The 19,463-nt window shown below is 32.9% G+C and overlaps 1 protein-coding gene across 3 annotated transcripts in view; it reads right to left on the reverse strand.

The window, feature by feature from the left end:
- CADM2 (cell adhesion molecule 2) overlaps positions 1–19,463 on the reverse strand; it is a 1,062,630-nt gene that overhangs the window by 61,442 nt on the left and 981,725 nt on the right. For 2 of the 3 annotated variants that reach the window (XM_038581190.1, XM_038581189.1), the window contains one exon: positions 13,437–13,556. The exons of the other annotated variant lie outside the window; for it this stretch is intronic. In XM_038581190.1, coding sequence (XP_038437118.1) covers positions 13,437–13,556 — 120 coding nt within the window. The remainder of the gene's footprint in view (positions 1–13,436; positions 13,557–19,463) is intronic. 3 annotated transcript variants of the gene reach the window in all.

Raw genomic sequence — 19,463 nt, forward strand, 5'->3', positions numbered from 1 at the left:
GAAGAACACTCACATGATTTTAAAGGATAATCTATTTATCACACATTGCAGCCTTCACCTATCAGTAATTAATCTCACTGATAGAAAATGACAGTAATGTTCATTCTATGGTTAATGGTTTGGATGATTATTTTAAAGTAAATTATTAATAATTATTATAAAAGCTACCACATATTGAGTAGTTATTGTAAGCAAGGCATTTTTTAGAGATTTTTTTTTTTTTTTTTAATTTGAGAGAGAAAGAGAAAGAGCAAGCACTGGAATAGGAGGAGGGGCAGAAGGAAAGAATCTTTGAGTAGACTCCCTGCTGAACGTGAATTCCATGGGCTGGGGGACTTGATCCCACGACCAATGAGATCATGACCTTAGCCAAAAACAAAGTCAAATGCTCAATAGACTGTGCCAGCCACATGCCCCAAGCAAGGCATTTTTTAAGTTAAAAGAGAAGAGGCCATGCTCTTCACCATTTTATTCTATAACCATTTTAATCCAATATAAATAGATCAGTCTTAAATCCTAATAGAAAACAGTATCAGAAAGTCTGTGTAAGCTGTGGGCTTTGGCTACGAAATGTTCGATCAACAGAGACTTTGGATTCGGTTACAGAACTGCGAAATGGGCCATTTGCATTAGTTTTACGGCCATCAACACCTGGAACTCAATATCTATTTTACCACCATTAATGTGATGTCAGAAATTTTACAGGTAAAATAAATAACATTTTGGTGGGCATATGGCTAGGAAACAGTGACCAAAAAGCCATGTATTGTGGTGAGAGCCTAATAATTCATTTTAATCTTTTAACTTTCAGAACATTCAAACATAAAGTTTGGAAGTATAATGTTATGTTAAAGAAATTATTTAAATCATTTCAAATGTAAACAGATTTTATCCCCCAATTTCTGACTGAAAAACAGTAGAAACTATCCTTGTTTCTGAAGTCTTAGGGAAAGATTCAGATATGCAGATCATATTTCTTCATTTAATTCAAGAATTGAGAAACACCTTGAAATTCACATAGCTCCATGGGCAAAGAGAGATAAATTGCCCTGCCTAAGATCACATGTCAAGAGGCCAAATCAGGATGACACCAAAATATCCTGCTTCCAGTAATTAATTTCACCATCTCATGCTTAGTCTATATATGATATTTGTTGTTAATCCAGTGAAACATAGCTATACATTTAGACTGCGTTGTGTGCTATTTTTCTTCTTTGGTAAAGCTATCATTTAATTTAAAAGTTACTTTAAAACATTTCATATTACACATTATTATGGAAAAATCCTGCATTGAATATTGCCAAATATTGAGAAATTAGAAGTATGAAAATGAAATAATCAAATGTACCATTAGAACTTCCTCCTAATTTGCATATTCTTTTCTTTCAACTTGGATTTAAGATGGAATATATCTGGACTTAACCAGATAGGGCTAAGAGAAAAGTATATAAGAATTTGTTTTCAGTTCCTTAAAAGAGAGTTTTGAGATACAGAGCTCAATTTCCAGCTAACTCTCAGAACTAGGGAATAGGATATCTAGAAACACCAGAAAAATTAGACTGTTATTCTTCTTTAAAAACAATTCTAATAGCCTACTCTCAACAAAACTTTCTGGCCTGTCAGTGGTAAAATGCCAAGGGGCACAAGCTGAACCGTGGACAGTTAACTTCAGAATGAAAACAAGTTGAATTGTTTTTACTTTACAGGTTTCCTATCTGCTGACTTCACTGAATTAATAAAGTACACATACTTTAAAAAATCAAAGGCAGAAATATCATGTAATATATTAAAGACTGTGATTGCTGCTTCTAAAATCTTCCCTCAAGAAAATGATTTTCGTTTCTGAAAAGCTATTATCTCAAGACTGAAAGTTATTTGTCTATGTGACACTAAAATTCTTTTAATAGAAAGTTAATAATACATATCTGTATCAGTATATTATTAACTTACAGCTAACTCATTTTTAGAGCTCCCCCCACCCCATAACCAAGTTTTTGAAAGCTTTTATTTAATTCAAATAAAACAGTTTGTAACTATGCAAGTAAATTGAGAATATTTCAAATGAGGAATCTCACTGCTCAATGAAATGAATGGGTGGAGATTCAAAATAGTTTCCTCTTGGAAAGTAAGTTATTTAAATAATAATGGATTTTCTTTCTTTTTCTTTTTTCTTTTTTTTGGGTGAGGGGGTGTGTTGTATCTCACAATAATGTGACGCTACCAAACTTCATAATCTGCTCTCTTCCATTAAGAGTGTCTCTTTCCAACAGTAGCCTGGAAAGGGAAATTACATATTCTATTAAAGGGAATCAGAATGCTGTGATTCCACCACCATTACGAGCCTCATTACTGTTTTTTTTTCTTTTCTTTTCTTTCCTTTTTTTTTTTTTTTTTTTTTAGATTTTTGTTTATTCATGAGAGACACAGAGAGAATGGCGCAGAGACATAGGCAGAGGGAGAAGCAGGCTCCATGCAGGGAGCCCGATGTAGGACTTGATCCCAGGACTCCAAGATCATGCCCTGGGCCTAAGGCAGATGCTAAACTGCTGAGCCACCCAGGCGTCCATATTACTGGTTTTCTATTTGAGACTTGTGATACATATATTTACAAGAAAAATCCAAAACCAAAATAAAATCTGCCATGTGTTGCCCAGAGCGAACAAATTCTGACATATTCTAAACAAATGAGATTACATTCTACACCCATATGTCTCTGCTGTTCATTTACCTTTTGGCCCACGAATCCTACCCTTCATCCTATTTGGCCTTGCTCTGTGCTCTGGGAGCCTGACTTGTCTGCAGTGCTCCACCTAGATTCCCTGACCTCTGCTTTTCTGTGGAATTTGATTAATGGAAAGATATTGGAAGACAGGAGAAGAAAGAGGTCCGATATGGATCTCTCCTCGCCCAACATCTCCATCTGATTGAGGTTTGGATACTGGCTGTGTCCCTCTTTGGACACTCCCTTCAAGCTGCCCTTTTTCTGGCCCAATTCTTCTCGAACTGGAATAACCCTTTTCACTTCCTTTCGCTCTTCAGGTCCAGGGCTGATCACAGCAGCCTGCTGTGGAGAGCTCTTTTGTGCTTCTCTATCCCATATTAGTTTTCCAAACTCTGTCCACACTTCTGGGAATGTCTCCTCGTTAAAAACTCCTTGTCTACCCTCTTTTGAGACTGCTGTCAGTTCCTGCTGACATTCTGAGTCACTCACTCTCTAAACTAGGGACATAAAAAGTTTATAATCAATACTTAAAGAACATGACTTCAAGGAAAAAGGAAAATAATTGTGTTATGACCATTGCAACTTACCCAGTTTAACACAGACTACTCTAGAAGAGCCTCCTGCTTTTCATTATGGACCCTACCTCTTAGACATCAAATGTAGTTCAAACACTTTAGAAAAAGTGTGCTTCTCAATGTGTCTATTGCAGTTCCTCATGTTAAAGTTGCTGTTTCTTTATTTAAATATTCATTGATCAGTGTTCTTTGCTTACTAGTGAGTTAAATAAAATAGCCTTGGGACTATTTGAGTTCATCTCTCTTCTTATTTTTTTTTCCTAAAATGAAGAATAACTGGACTTGAATTAGGTATTTCCACTTACTACACTGAACACTGTGAACAGAATTCCCTTTACACTAATGTAATTCTTTAAACAATTGTGGTTAAAAAAAAAGTTTGAATTCTGGTCTTAACTGCATTTATTTATTTTATTTTTTAAAAATATTTTATTTATTTATTCATGAGAGACACACAGAGAGAGAGAGAGGTACAGACACAGGCAGAGGGAGAAGCAGGCTCCATTCCATGCAGGGAGCCTGACATGGGACTGGATCCCAGATCTCCAGGACCACACCGGGGCTGAAGGTGGCGCTAAACCGCTGAGCCATCCGGGCTGCTCAACTGTTTGCATTTATAGTAACTTTGCTGACCCTTTTTAAAACTACTGAACTCAAATTTTTAACTGAAACTAGTATATAGCATTGGCCTTGACAGGTTTTCTTGCAATAGTCTAAGCCTGTGTACCTATTGGGACAATTACTTTTTTCTTAGTCATTTTTCTTAATCATTATATAGACATCTCTTAACTTAAGAGTCAGTGTTATCTCCATTTTAGCAGAGAGCAGTTCTGATATTAAAACTGTATCAATATTATAGACGTATTTGAGAAGTCATTAGGAAAAATCTATCTCTGCCTTGCAATCACCTTATGCACATTTTGCATCAAGTAGCATTTAATTTTCTGGCCACTGCTAATTTAAATGAGTACAGAAAGCTAATGGGAGATTATTTGAAATCTAGAGAAATAATAAAAAAAATCCAACTACTGTATTATTGAAGAGATACCTTAAAATATTACAATTATTCAAGCACTTATTGCAATTCCATGAACTCCCCAGAATTAATAGATTGTATTAGACCCTTCTCAGAAGTCATGCTTTGTGGCATTTGCTCTTATTTATTGGTCCTGGCAGAAAGTTCCAGCTGAAGTCAAGGTCACCTTCTATCCCAAAGTTGGTATAATTAGTATCAATTCGGTGTTTCACCAAGCTAACACAGGAGGTTATTAACTGTGTTTCATGTGGAGTGTCAAAGAAGCAAGGGCAGTGCCAGCAATCTTTTCAGCTTCAAAGGCACAGCTCATAAATTTAATTCATTGGTTAGTAAGAAAGATACAACCAGTTCAGTTTATTAATGATTTTAAAAATAATTTTAGAGATGTTCTGGAAACACATTTTTTTCATATACGTAGGCTAAGATTTTAAAACATAAAACAGATTATCATCCTAATAATAAGTGATGAAATCTTGGTGTTTTATTAAGTGATGTGCTTTCTATAATGTAATAAATAAGCAAAATTTTAAATTTAATATTTGTATGTATATGCATATATTATATAAGGATGAACCAAGAAAAAGGAACATAGTCTACTAGGGAACATTTTCTTTTCTTTCTTTGACATAGTTTTGCAGTAAATGTATATATTATTAGATTATATAAAACTTAGGATTATTACCATAAAATCAATTAAAACACTCCTACACTTATAAAAATAAAAACAATATTAGTAAAACTGTTTACTTAGAAGGAATGTAAACTAATGGAACGAAGATTTCTATTTAAATTGATCTAAGTCAAAAAAATAAACAAGCTTAAAATGAAACTCTTAAAAATGTTTGATGTTTTAAATTGCACAAACCACAAGAGTGCCCTTAGAAAATAGAATAGAGCATAAGTGTGCTGCTTCCCTTAATAGGTCATGTTGGAAAGAAAATAAGAATATCAGTTTTTCTCAACTATTTCCCAAATGCTATAAAGAAATAGGTAAATATTTAAAGATTTTAAATTTTGCCAGAGTTCATCATCATGCAAGTCAGAGTCAAATGCTTCGTTTAGTTTCAGAAGTGGTTATATATAACAAGCGATATGTATTCCTATTCCAAATAAGATCTACTGGAATGCAAAACTGCCTTTAGCATTCTCTGCTATCTTGGAAGGGCCTAAGCTGAAACAGTGCCGTTATTCAAATGATTCAAATGGGTGGGTCCATAGCCTACTAAGAGATGGGGACCTCCAGTCAGCAGTCCTTCCCAGGCCAACCTGCAGCGGCTCCCTTTGGCACTAGCAACACTTGTAGCAAGGCTGAAAGTGCCCTCAACTATGGACTGTATGTGTTGCTTGTACTTTCTAACCACGAACCATTTTTAGTCACCTATTTTCATTATAAGCTATGCTCCAATATTTAATTTTAAAACTGCATCAACTTCATATAATAATGGTTGTTTTAAAAAGACTGATAGAAATTTAGCTACACTTACAGCTTAACTGTGGAAACCTGTCTTTTTGCAGATAAGCAGGTCTCTCTATATGGACCATCTGGAGACTGAATTATTACTTAATTTTTGCCAAGTGTAAAAACCCCAACATATTGACACTTAATTTTTAAAAGCTCAGAACACCATGCAAATTGTGTTTTATTACAACCAATAAAACTGGAAACATTTTTAATAGCTAAACACTCATAATACAAGCTCATAAACAACTCCTTGATTTGCACACTTTGGGATTTAACTGTGTCTAGATGATATATTTTACCATTGCAAATGCTCTGTTTGAGTGCATTTATAGTGACTAACTTAGAGCTATAATGATTTTACTTCATTTATTCTTTCTTAGTGCTGACTTTTTCTTTTATTCTGTTAAATGCTTATGATTTTGTATTCAATTCTTTAAAGTATGTGTACCAAGAAGGGAGGGAAGTGACACATTAATAAAACCAAATAAAAGTAAAATAAAGACAGGCTAAAATTTCTTTTTTTTTTTTTTTTTTTTAAGATTTTATTCATTCATTCATGAGGGACACAGAGAGGCAGAGACACAGGAAGAAAGAGAAGCAGGCTCCATGAAGGGAGCCTGATGTGGGATTTGATCCTGGGACTCCAAGATCACAGTCTGGGCCAAAGGCAGGCACTAAACCACTGAGCCACCCAGGGATCCCCAAAATTTCTTTTTTGAAGCCAGAGAAAGGAAACAACAATCAAAGTAAAGAAGACTGCATACAAAAATACTATTTCATAATCAACATTTTAGGAAATTATAATTCATTAAAATTGACTATATTAAATATGTGTAGAATTTTATCATTTATCTCAATTTTCTATGCTGGAACAAAGTAAATAGTTCAGCAACTTTTTTTTTTTCTATTTGCTCTAGTTTAACTTTGTATTAATAATTTTTTTTTACAAGTGACTTAGATTAATTCAAGAAATTTTTAGAGAAGAAAGTACTTATTAAGATCTTTCAGACAGTAATATTTTAGATTATACCTAATGGTCAAACAGGTCCCTAACTTCATTTACATTTAAATAACTAAGTTTTATGTCATTCACATGATTTAAAAATGTAATGGCAGCATATGGGCGACAAGAGTCATGGTGAAACTCTAATTGTGAAACATTGAGAACTTTCAGTGGAAGAGTCTGATATTAACTTTTGATTGTCAAGGTATCCATTTCTTTTTTAAGATTTTCCTTTATTTATTTATTTGAGAGAGAGTGAGCAAGACAGAGGCAGAGGGAGGGGGACAAGCTGACTCCCCGCTGAGCAGGGAGCCCCATTCAGGGCGGGATGCCAGCATCCCAGATCATGACTGAACCACCCAGGCACCCTCTGGAGGTATGCATTTCAAAGGACATCCACCTTGAATAAACATATTGCCTGCAGTAGGATACAGTGGATGGCAATACAACCAGATAAGGAATTGGGCTCTCTGAAAGCCATGGGTAACCTAGGTAACTGACTACTTTGAGTAACTCCAATTCTTCCTTCCCATGCCTGCCTTTCCGTTTTTAGGCTTCAAATTCGCCAACTGGTGACCCCCCAAACTCTTAGATACCTTAATAAATGCAGAGCACCAGATCCATGCATGGTCTCTCTCTTTCTGCCTGTGACTTCTCTATGTTGCCTTCCAGGAACTGAGTAATAAATCCTGTCACTCACAGTTTTAGTGGTTTCTTGCTAAAATGCATCCCGAGCTATAATAAGAACCACAAGGGCTAGTCCAGCCACAACATTGGCCCCTGTGGAGTAAATGTCTGTGGAGGCTCAAGTATTAGGGGCCCACCTAGGACAATACCTCAGGCATTCTTAGTTGAAAGCATTACTCTCAATGGGCTGCGATCAATGCAACAGTACCCATCTCTAAATTTTGTGAGTTTGGTCATTATTACTCCAATTATAGATAGTTTGATAATGGTCAATTTCTTTTAATTTTTAAAAGATGTCCTTTGTTTTTGTTTTGTAATACCATGCTGAAATAAGGTCCCATTGCAATTAGCCTCATTATAACTAATAGATTGGTTAAGATTAGTAGACAAATGATGTTATTTTATTGCTATAAAATTACTTTACCGTTGCAAAGTCTAATGTAAACTCAAATCTGTATTTGAACCAATAATTCATTTAGATATTTATACAAATACACTATATAAACAATTTCATCATCAAATTTGGAATTATGTTTCCCTGTTTGATGTATTGAAATGCATGAAGTATTTGAACAGACTCTTAGTATTAGGACAAGAAGTATATCAGATGTTTTATATCTTCTCTTTATATTTATCCTCTCATTTTTATACTTGAAAGGCGTTAACAATTTTGCACAGCCAGAAACAGCAATTAGGAGTTTAGAAGTTTTTCTGTCTTGATAAGTATAAAACATTCATTTGTGAATTCTAATTTAAAAAATAATGATACATAGACATAACCACTGACACATGTCATTGTCTCAAATATGTTTTTTGAATTTTCAATACCTTTATATTGTTATCCATATAGTGAAGGTACTGCCAAGGATTTCTACAGAATGACACAGTTATGAAATTAAAGCAGTATGACATGATCAAAATGAAAAGTGTTTTCAAATTAAACACACCATGCAAAAATATTATTAATACTAGAAATCACATCAGGTCATTTGGAACCATTTCATAAGGTATCATATTTAACTCATTAACATTTATCACAGTGATCCAAAAGAAAAAAAATAAGAAACATTTGTGAGAGTATACATATGCCATGTGAAATGAATGATAGGGTTATTCAGGACACCGGACTTTAAAAAAAATGCAATTTCCAAAAGCAGAAATAAAAATGTCTTGAAGCAATGGTCTTTTGTAATGAAAAAATATTTAAGAGATCTATAAAATGTTCAGGTGTTAGATATCTGATATAAATCCAGAGTAAGTTTATAAACTATTGCTATATTCACAGATAAATTCTATATGCTCTAGTAACATTTTCTCTGTTTTTTTTTTCATATAGTCAATAAAAATTAGGCTTAAAAGTAATCAGTACACTAACAGCAAAAGAACTTTGCCAGAATTAAATACACACACATATAGATATACATATACATATACATACATATGTATATGTGCATATAATTTCAGTAACTGCATGATACAACTAGAGAGAAACACATTTATCTTACTAAAAAGAACTGAAAAATAATCCTATTATACACTGAGTCCTGATTATGTTTCCAGAACTCCAGATATTATCTGATTCTCAAGCCAACCTGGGAATTAAGTGCTTCTATCAAGTGTTTCTCATTTTTCTGATTAAGATGCTGAGGCTCAATTTGGATCACTATTCAAGACCAAAGACCCAGTAAACACAGGAACCAAAGGTCTCACCCAAAAATGCCTCTAGGGCACACTTATTCTCCATCTTTCTCAGGACTGCTCTCGTTTGCTGGCTTCTCCATGTCTTAACACATTTATTTGTAACCAGGTAGTGCTAATTCCTAGCCTTTGTTCCATATGGTTGAAGCTTCTTGTCTTCCTAACAGAAATGCATTTTAGGTACAAATTGAAGAGATGTGAAAATTTTCAAGTTCATGGCTGACTATCTGAGGAGATCCTTTTGTTCTCTTTCATCTTAATTTCTATATAGCCACAGATGTGATTCTTTAAATGTATTTTAAATTGTATGTTTATCATATATTAGGATGGGAAACTTAATAGCAGTGAAAGAGTGTAAATGGAGACATGAATGGTGATTTATTTGCAGTCATTTATTAAATATATAGACAGGTAGGTAAATGCTATAGATTATGAAATTTAAAAAAAAAGATTATGAAATTTAAAGAAATAATACGTAAAAACCTCATAAAATCAAATATTGTTACTTTAGATTATTGAATGAAAAAGAAAGAAAGAATAGAATATTGAATGAAAAGGATGAAACAAGTAAACATAAAAAAAAACAAGATGGAAATATTGAGTACTCTTTAGTTCTCAGCTTTTCTTAGGCAATATATTCTTATTACAATCTTTTTTAAACTATAATTTTGAAAAAAAGATAAACTATAATTTTGAAATATTTTTACTAATAATGAATTGCATTTGAAGTATAATTGCATCAGAAATTTAACAGGTAATACACAGATAAAAGAATACCATACAACTTAACAAAGATAGTGTACAAAATTCAAAACAATACGAAAATCAGTATAGAGCTTCTTCAAAAAAGTAATTAAATGTTTTTTTTTTTTTTTTTGAGGGGGTAGGGGGAGGGACAGAGGGAGAAGGAAAGAGTGTCTCTTAAGCAAGTTCCCTGCTCAATGCTGAGCCGGATGCTGGATCTTATGACCCTGAGATCATGACCTGAGCAGAAATCAAGAGTCAGACACTTACCCAACTGAGACACCCAGGTGCCCTACAGCTTCCTCAAAAAATTAAAAATAGAAATATCATATGATCCAATAATTCTACTACTGGATATTTGCCCAAATAAAATGAACATTTTACTCAAAAGGAAATATGCACCCCTATGTTTTTTGCAACATTATTTACAATAGCCAGGATAGGGAAACAACCTAAGTATCCATTGATAGATGAAAGGATAAGGAAGATGTGGTGTATACACACACACACACAAACATACATGTGCACATGAGTATTACTGATCCCTAAAAAAGGATGAGATTGTGCCATTTGCACAATAGACCTAGAGGGTTTTATGCTAAGTGAAATAAGTCAGACTGAGAAAGACAAATGCCATATGATTTCACTCATATGTGGAATCTAAAAAAAGCAAATGGATAAAATAAACAAAAGGAAGAATCAGATCTATAAGTACAAAGAACAGACTGTTGATTGCAAGAGAGGCAGAGGATGGGAAGGGGGCAAAACGGGTTAAGGGGAGTGGGAGATTCAGGCTTCCTAGTTAGAATGAGTAAGTCATGATAATAAAAGGCACAGCATAAGGAATATAGTCAATGATATTATAATAGCACTGTATGGTGACAGATGGTAGCACACTTGTGGGGAGCGCAGAATAATGTATAAACTTGTCAAATCACTATGCTATACACCTGAAACCAATATAGCCATATGTCAGCTGTACTCAAATTCTAAAAAGTAAGTATAACTATTAAGGTCCTGGCTCTGATGAACTTCACATTCTAGTGAATTGAAATGGAAATTAAATAGACAAATAGTAATTAAAGGAAAGGAAATTAAATAGATAAATATGTAAAATAATTCATAACAATGTTTGTATACTGATGGAGTCTTTCACTCTGTCACATATGGACTGGAACATTAATGATACAGGGACACTTGGTGACTTTTCCCAACCCCCCGTGGTTTGTTGAAGATGGGAGAGAAAAGTAGCACTAGACTGACATTTAATGTCAATGCTGCTATTTTTTTCTATACAAAGTAACTACTATAAATCCCCTAACTTAAAAAATACATTTTTCTTTCCATGTATTTTGGTGCCATTTGAAAAATATCTTCCAATTGTTAAGTAAACATGATGGGATAGTGTGTGTGTATACATTTATGTGTATGTGCCTTCTCTGATATTTGTATGTTCCTCTGAAGAAAAGATTAATTCTTGGTCACTTTTAAAGTTCATGGTGTAAAGTTCACAGAACATCTTAGGAAACCTGTAAAAAGTGAATTACCTGAAAAAGTAGTACACTGGTATCATTTTAATGGTCTGGTTAAGACGCAATAAGTAAGATTCCACTTTTGATGCACGCGAACAAATATAAAATACATTATTAAACATTCTGTGTTGGAATAAAACGTTTTTCTCTTATTTTATTCTAAGCTGTGCATGTATACGTGTATATGCTTAGCAAGGGCATGAATACTTTCCTTCATTAAGCACAGACACTGGTTACTTGGGGAAGATGTATTAATTTAATTGCTAGTGATTTTAGATACAATATGTTTAATTTCCGTATTCGTACTGTCTAGAATGACCCCATATATATAGCAAGTCCTCAATAAATATTTTTTGAAGAAGGAAGGAATAATCAGCTATTAGGAACTTTTTGTGTTATAAGTAGGTCTTAAAAAAAAAGTTAAGTCAATGTCACCATCCTTTCCCATCAAAGTAATTTGTCTGCACAGTCAGAACTTAATACCATAGAGATTTTGTTAGCATGCAGAAATTGCATTTCACTTAAATTGCTATTTGTAAAAACTTTGGAAAAACAATAAGTTGAAGCAAAGTAAAAATGTAGGTATCTTTCATTTCATATAATATCACAAAGTATTTTTTACCTTTTCTTCATTTTTATTATTTACAAATAAATTGTTATAAATCTTTAAATCCTTCTCACTTGTAGATTTAGCTCAAATGTAGTTCATTTAATAATACTAAAAGAAACATAGGAATTTTTAGAAATTCTTATTGCTACTATCATCAAAATTCAGTTATTAATTACATATCATATTATAGAGTTTACATGATTATTAAAAACTAATAATTATCTAATATCAGATATTTTTCAGAAATGAGAAAAATATTATGATAACTGTTATGTCAAAGCTAACAAATCAGTTTAATATTGAAAATTAATAAAAATCCCAAGAAAAACAGTCTAATTGAACAATCTTTTAAGTAAAAGAAAATAACATTTAAGTCAGTACTTTGTACAACCATAATTACATATATTAATGTAAAGTCCCCATGATTTCAAGTTAAATTGTTAAGTTTAATGCATGTTAGTATAGCCAACATGACATAAGACATGTACAAGTACAAAAAGACAGACTTAAATAGGGCAAATTCTCTCCAAACATTGTTTATGCAAAAATTAAGTTTAAAGCCTGTTTGTCTATAATGCACTCATACAATTTTTTAAAATTTCTTCATCACTTACTAACCACTTAATGACTGCTCAGGAATGCTTTTTTATATTTCTGAACTATAATGTAATTATATTTTGCCTTTAAAGATTAATTTCTTCAAGGTTGCTTTCCTTAAGGCAAAAATATTTATTAACAAACCAATACCAGAGATTACTCATGGAGCCAAATATGAATTCCTATCATCCTGGACAGCTTTACCAATATTCATTTTTAGGACATTCTGTTAGTAGACTAAATAGATCTACTGACTTTAGGGTGATATGTTGAATATTTATTTAAAAGTTCTATGTGGTGACTAGTTTATAATGACCCCATGAATTATGCCAGTTTTTAGAACGTGTTCAACATTTTGGGTACTTTTAATCCAGTGGGAGAAGAATAAATCATTGACATTAAACAAAGATCTTTAAAAAGTGAATGCTACCTCTGCAACCTTGAACATCTTACTTTTCCGTTTATAAGGCAAGGAAAAAAGGAACAAAAAAAAGAGTTCCATTTCACATTTAAATTTGCTCAGTGTTGGCTCCATGTATTTTTAACTTATATTCTGGAATATTTTCATAATAGTCATAAGTGGCACTAAAAATTAAAATGTACCATCTTGCCTCATATTCTATCCAATAACCCTAATTGATAGTAATTTAGGTGACTTAATTACTTCTTATAATTAAGTAAAATTGGATCTCAATCTCTACCCTTTTAAAATACCCTTTAAAGCTTCATTTAATGTGTTTTCAAGGCCATAACAAAGAAGCATACTGTACCTCTTACGCTGCTGGCTGTTGCAGATGTGGTTGGGCTGGTTGTTATGGCTACAGTGGTTGTGACTGTTGCAGTGGTAAGGGAGGGGATGATAGTAGTGGGAAGCAAAGTGTTGGGAACATCTGGTGAGTGGAAAAAAAACAAAATATAAAACAAAATCATATCATGCAAACAAAAGAGAAACACAAATGATTAAAATTATAAATACGTATGTCTTATTTAGGTTTAACTTTAACAGGCTTACACAGATTATCAGGTACAAAGCTGGCTGTACCACACGGTTCTTGTCATTTTTTTTGTTCACTTCTTTTTCATGCTCCTATACAAAGCAAAAGCAAAAACTTGGAGCAATGTTTGGGAATAAGCAGATTGTAATATTTAGAGTGAAATTTAAAATGACAAGAATTCATTTGTTCACTGAGTCATTTAAAAAGTGTGACATGCAGTAGCAAAATACAAATAGGTAAAACAAAAAATGACATGCTTTGTCAAAGAAGTAAACAAAGAAAAAACACAACAGAAATAAACACAAATAACATCACCATATAAGATTAAAGAAATGTTAATGATGGATGAGTATACGCATGTTAAATGCTTTTTGGTTTTTTCTTTTAGGAAAATTTAATGATAGGAAATAAGATGACAGCAATCTTTAGAAACAAACAAAAAAGAAGCTTATTGTTATTATTATTACTTTGCTTTTCTTTTTCTCACAAATGATGTTAATGCACAGCTTAGAGTCTTGCAGTTCTTACCCTGATTAGCTGGTAACGCCTTCTAACAATTTTGCAGTACCTAGGAGTCTTTAACAAGTATTGAGTCAACTAGCATGGAACCCAATATTCTGAAAAGTTTATGATTTATTTTATTTGGCATACATAGGAGAGGTGATTGAACACAGACTTGAACCATAATATTCAACCCCTAATTCATGATTAGTCAAAGTTGCCAGAAGTTAACACCAGATTCTAATACAGAAAACAGAATAAACAGAAAGAATAACTTATAATTTTACATGAAAATCTTCCTTTCACTCAAAACTGGCTGAAAATTTGGAGAGCATCATATCATAGGAAATATTGAGACAATGTAGCCACTGTCAAGCTATAGAACCTCAGTAAGATTCTCAAAAAGTCAGATCTTAGTCTCAAGTGAATAGGCATATAATTTACACAGTGAGGCAATGAGAAACAGTTCACAAATTACCTGTAATTACTGTGCTGGGGTTTGATTTCACATGTTTGCCACACAGTCCCTACATATCCAAAGTGTTTGACAGATTATTTTGCTGTTAAAAGGCTTCCTGTCATTCTCTCAGTTACAGTCTTTGAGTCACACCCAAAATTTTCTAGCTTTTTACTTCTGATAAATTAGCCCTCCTCAATCCTCAGACTTGAACCTGCTGAATTCTCTACACTGGAGACATCAGAAAACAGTAGGAGCTTCCTCTCATATCTTGGGTATTGATGTTTACACCTGTTTTCCAACAGGGAAAATGCTTCCTAGACAGTCAAATTAAGAAAACAACCTTCTAAAAACTCAATGGTGCTACATTAATCACTGGAGAAAATGGGTATTGCCTGATGTGCGATTACCATGATCATAAAATGGAATTGACTTTAACAACATTATAAACTGAATCAATATTATGTATATGTGCACATATACTTCTTATTTACTAATTTTTATAATACCTTCTTATTTTTATGGTAAGCTTTCCTAAATGGTTTAGACAGGCTAGAAGTAAATGAAAGACATTTTCTAAATTAAAAAAACATGAGTAATTTTAACTTTCATGGATACCTAAAATAGAAAATAATACATTCTTCGTCTGCTAGTGAAATCTTTTGCTTATTAAGATTTCAAAATATATGTGTTTAATTTATGCAAAAGGATATCTTACATGGCTATCAAATACAAGAACATAATAATATTAGTACTTTAAAACTCCAGGTACAGAAACCGATGTCACCAAACCTAGCACAGATGGTAAAATATTAGGTTATTTCCTATCAGATAATGAGTTAAAATAAGATTCCATTAGACTTGAAAAGCAGCCTTTCAAAATCAGCTAATACTATTCAATTCTTAACAGCTGGAATACAAAGGACAGGTTTCAGTGTTATTTGTTCATTTTTTAGTTTAGCCAAAAAAATAATTATGTGGAATATTTTTTCTTTATTCCATATCAACAAAATTGAGTAATGATAAATCTTGATTTGTCTTGGAGTCTATGTATTTCCAGGTACTGTGAACATTTTTTGTAAAAACCAAACAATATCTTTATTTCTTGTAATTATGAAAATGCATGAAATATAGATTTTTTCCTAGACTAACAATTAAAGAACCAAAAAACACAATAATTTTAATAATTGTCAATCCACTTTAAGAGGACTGCCTTAGAGTCTTTTAAAGTGTCCAGACAGATAACCCTACAAATCATTATTGACTCATACTCTGACTCCTGCTTTATTTGCCCATTATCCTCTCTCACCCTTCCTTCTTGACTTCCTATGTATTTAAAAACCAATCTGCTGAAAGAAATTGGATGGAAGACATCTTGGCCAAAGGACAACTGCGTCAAGAAAAGTATCCTTCAGATAAGAAGTCTCTCTCAGTCACTGTTATGTTTTTAACCACTACTAACTTTATTTCATCCTAGGTGTACTGAAACATTTTAAACATTTTAATTTATCCTTTTTATGTTATATTCTTATCTATCCAATTATATTAGCTCTATTGTAAAAGAGCAACATTTGAAATAATCTAAATATTAAACACCAGAAGAGTAATCAGAACCAACTGAAATTCAACAACATAATATCAGTTGGAATTAGTTGGAATTCTTAGAAAGATCAACAAAATTGCATGATGCTTCTCTCTTCTACTTAAACTTTCTGTCTGCCCTGATTTGATTGATGTCAGTCTCCACACTTGACAATTGAAGCAAAGAACTCTATTTATTGTTAGGACCCTATCACAATGTAGAAGATGAATGAATATTTACTAAATGGATTTGTTCATAGCATTATAAACATATAACACATTATAACATATAACACATTTTAGAGGATCTAGAAAAGTCCATTTTTTTGACAGGGTCATCCAGTTAATATAAAACTAAAAGATTTTATTACTTCTGCTCTAAAAAAATCCTTTTCTGTCTTCAATATAGACAGACAATAATTATTTTCTGAAGGATAATATTTTTTCACTTATTTTTTTAAGTAAACTCTATCCCTCAATGTGGGACTTGAACTCACGACCCCAAGATTAAGAATCGCATGCTCTATGGACTAAGCCAGCCCGGTGCTCCTGAAAGATAATTTTTTTAAGACTACAACTTACAACTTCTTCCTTCAAATAAATTCCCTTGCTAACAAAATGAATTATTTCCCACCTTTCCTGCTATTTGAAAGTAGTGTGAGCCTGACTGGAGAATCATGTCCTCCATGTCTCTTTTCATTTTCAACTAACTTGAGACTTTCAGAGAAAGGGTGAAAGGCCAAGAGGGCTCACTAAGCAGGTCCTATTGTGATCAGTAATAAAAGATCACCACAAAGTTATAAATTGTCTATGATTATCCCTACTTAATGGATGAAAGAACTTTGAGATAGAGCTTCCTCATCTCTAAATTTAAATATATATTCATATATGCATATATTATAATACAAGAGAATATTTTATTTCATAAGTATAATGGAAAGGTTTCTCAAACACTTCCCTCTCAAGATCATTTATTTTATCTGCCTGACTGCAACTCCTGACAAAGCAGAAATTAAAAAAAAAAAAAAAACCTGAGGTTCCTTTCTAAGTTCAAACATTCATATCTGGTTTTCACTCCTGTGACCGAGTGGCAACATTTGACATCATTTCACAATTGTTTAAAAGATCTGGTTCGGTACATTATCATTTGGCCTTTTATTTAGACATTGATAGAGAAAATGGTGCTACATTTTCACAAGGAAACATGACATTGGAAACACTAGTACCTATCATTTGTCTCATTTTTGAATGTACATTTTTAAATTCTATACATTTTTAAAACCATTATACTGTTAATACAAAGTGCTCAATCAAATATAGTACAGGATAGAAAATGCAGGTCATTTTTTCCCTCTTCCAAGACACATCCATTTATTTTTCTCGAGAATAAAATACCCTAATCCACATGCAGAAGAATTATACCCATGCACACACACATAATAAAAACAACTGAATCTTGATTTGACATTAATTTACTCTGTTTCTAAAGCAAGATAATCTGCATGCTAATATTATATGTAATTTGTTGAATATGATTTGCCAATTTTAGACCTTAATATATGCCTTATATTTTAACATCATATGATTAAAGGAAGTCTTAACATGGACACTAAGTAACTATAAATTTTAAAAAATAGAGAAATTAATGGTTTGTAGCATAATTTATAAATATTAAAATTCAGAAATGAAAACTCTCTAATAAGTTGATCAATTAACTACATGCATTTCATCTCTGATTTCTACAATGCAAAAGATGAGGTCAAAATTTTTATTGTTATTTTCCTTGGAGAATATCTTATTTGAATCAAATAATATTGAATTTGCCTGAAAAAAAAGTGGCTACAAATAAAGTGTTCAGAATTTACAATTTATAAAAGAAATTAACTATTATATATTTCTTAGATGTTAAGGAATTAGTAGTTGATAAACTATGTAGTGGATAAAAATGGTATTTGGTAAGTGAACAGAGTAAAAATGATCCGATTTGTCTAGATAGCTGTATACCATAGCAAAGTCAAGGATTTGCTTAAAAGAAAATTGGTGAGCAGTGTTTATAGGGAACTAAGAAAAGTCAAGTTCCAAGGCATGAAAATATTTGTTTATAGTTTTACCTACACATAAGGTGTGAATTCCAATAAATTACACTTCTCATTTCAGTTGTAACATATATACTATTTTCATATAAAAAGAAAATTCAGGAGTATTTCAATAATGTCAGACAAAACCCCAAATTTAGTCAATTGTACAGTTGCATATTAGTGCAGACAAAGTCTAAGTAGGCAGCAAGAGTCATTCATGTGAGCGAATGCTGGGTTACAAATAAATGCAGTGTAAATGGTGTGGGTTCCTTTTGTAAGGACCTATTCACTTGCAGAAGCACAATTTCAGCTCACACTACAATGTTGTTGAATCAGGAAACTCAAATCTGTGTCCAGGGACCATGGCTAAACTTCATTATGACAAATTCACCAGTCCATCGTTTCTCCTGATCAACCTGCTTGATCCTGCCATGAAGAACTCCAAACTGCCTCTATCATCGTTGTGAGGAACCATATTGGAACAGAGGGGCTAGAGGTCCTCAGAGGATATAAACCTGGTTCTTTTCTTTATTTTTCATAGTGCCTGGTTACCATCAGTAAAGAAACCGAAGTCTAGCACATGAGAAGACGTGTGCCCCTGACACAAGTCTTTTCCCAAAATTCTGGACTCAGTGCTTGCTGTTCTGCTCTTTGTTGCCATGTTCTCAGAGCCACATCCTGTTTCCTGACATTATTACATTTCTTGTCTTTTAAGCTTAGTTAAATACGGTCTCATCTGTAAGGCATTACCCAATTCTGCAGAGTTAATATCTTCCTTCAAAGCACTCTCAAGGCACTCAGCATATATGTCTACACATGCTTGTTATACATTATGTTACCATTTTATTTATATGTCTATCTCCCCAATTCACTTCAGGCTCAGTTGTCATAAGTCAACATGTCTTTGTTTTTTAAAATATCATTTTGCTGTGGGACAAGTTTACTCTGCCTCAATCCCTGAGTATTCCAATCTCTGTCCCTTTCTAGATGTACCTAGTAAAATGCTACTCCCAAGTTTCAGTCTGATTTGGATCTGCTCTGTGAAGACTTCCTGGACCCACTGAATATCATCTGATTTCCCTTCTCTCTGAATAGCTGTCATTTTTACTTTTTTCTTTTTAGCTTACGTACTGTCTACCTCACTTGCTTACCAATCCTTCTACAACAATGCTTTATATTCGTGGC

Source organism: Canis lupus, chromosome 31 (assembly GCF_011100685.1).
Source record: "Canis lupus familiaris isolate Mischka breed German Shepherd chromosome 31, alternate assembly UU_Cfam_GSD_1.0, whole genome shotgun sequence".
Classification (NCBI taxonomy): Eukaryota; Metazoa; Chordata; class Mammalia; order Carnivora; family Canidae; genus Canis; species Canis lupus.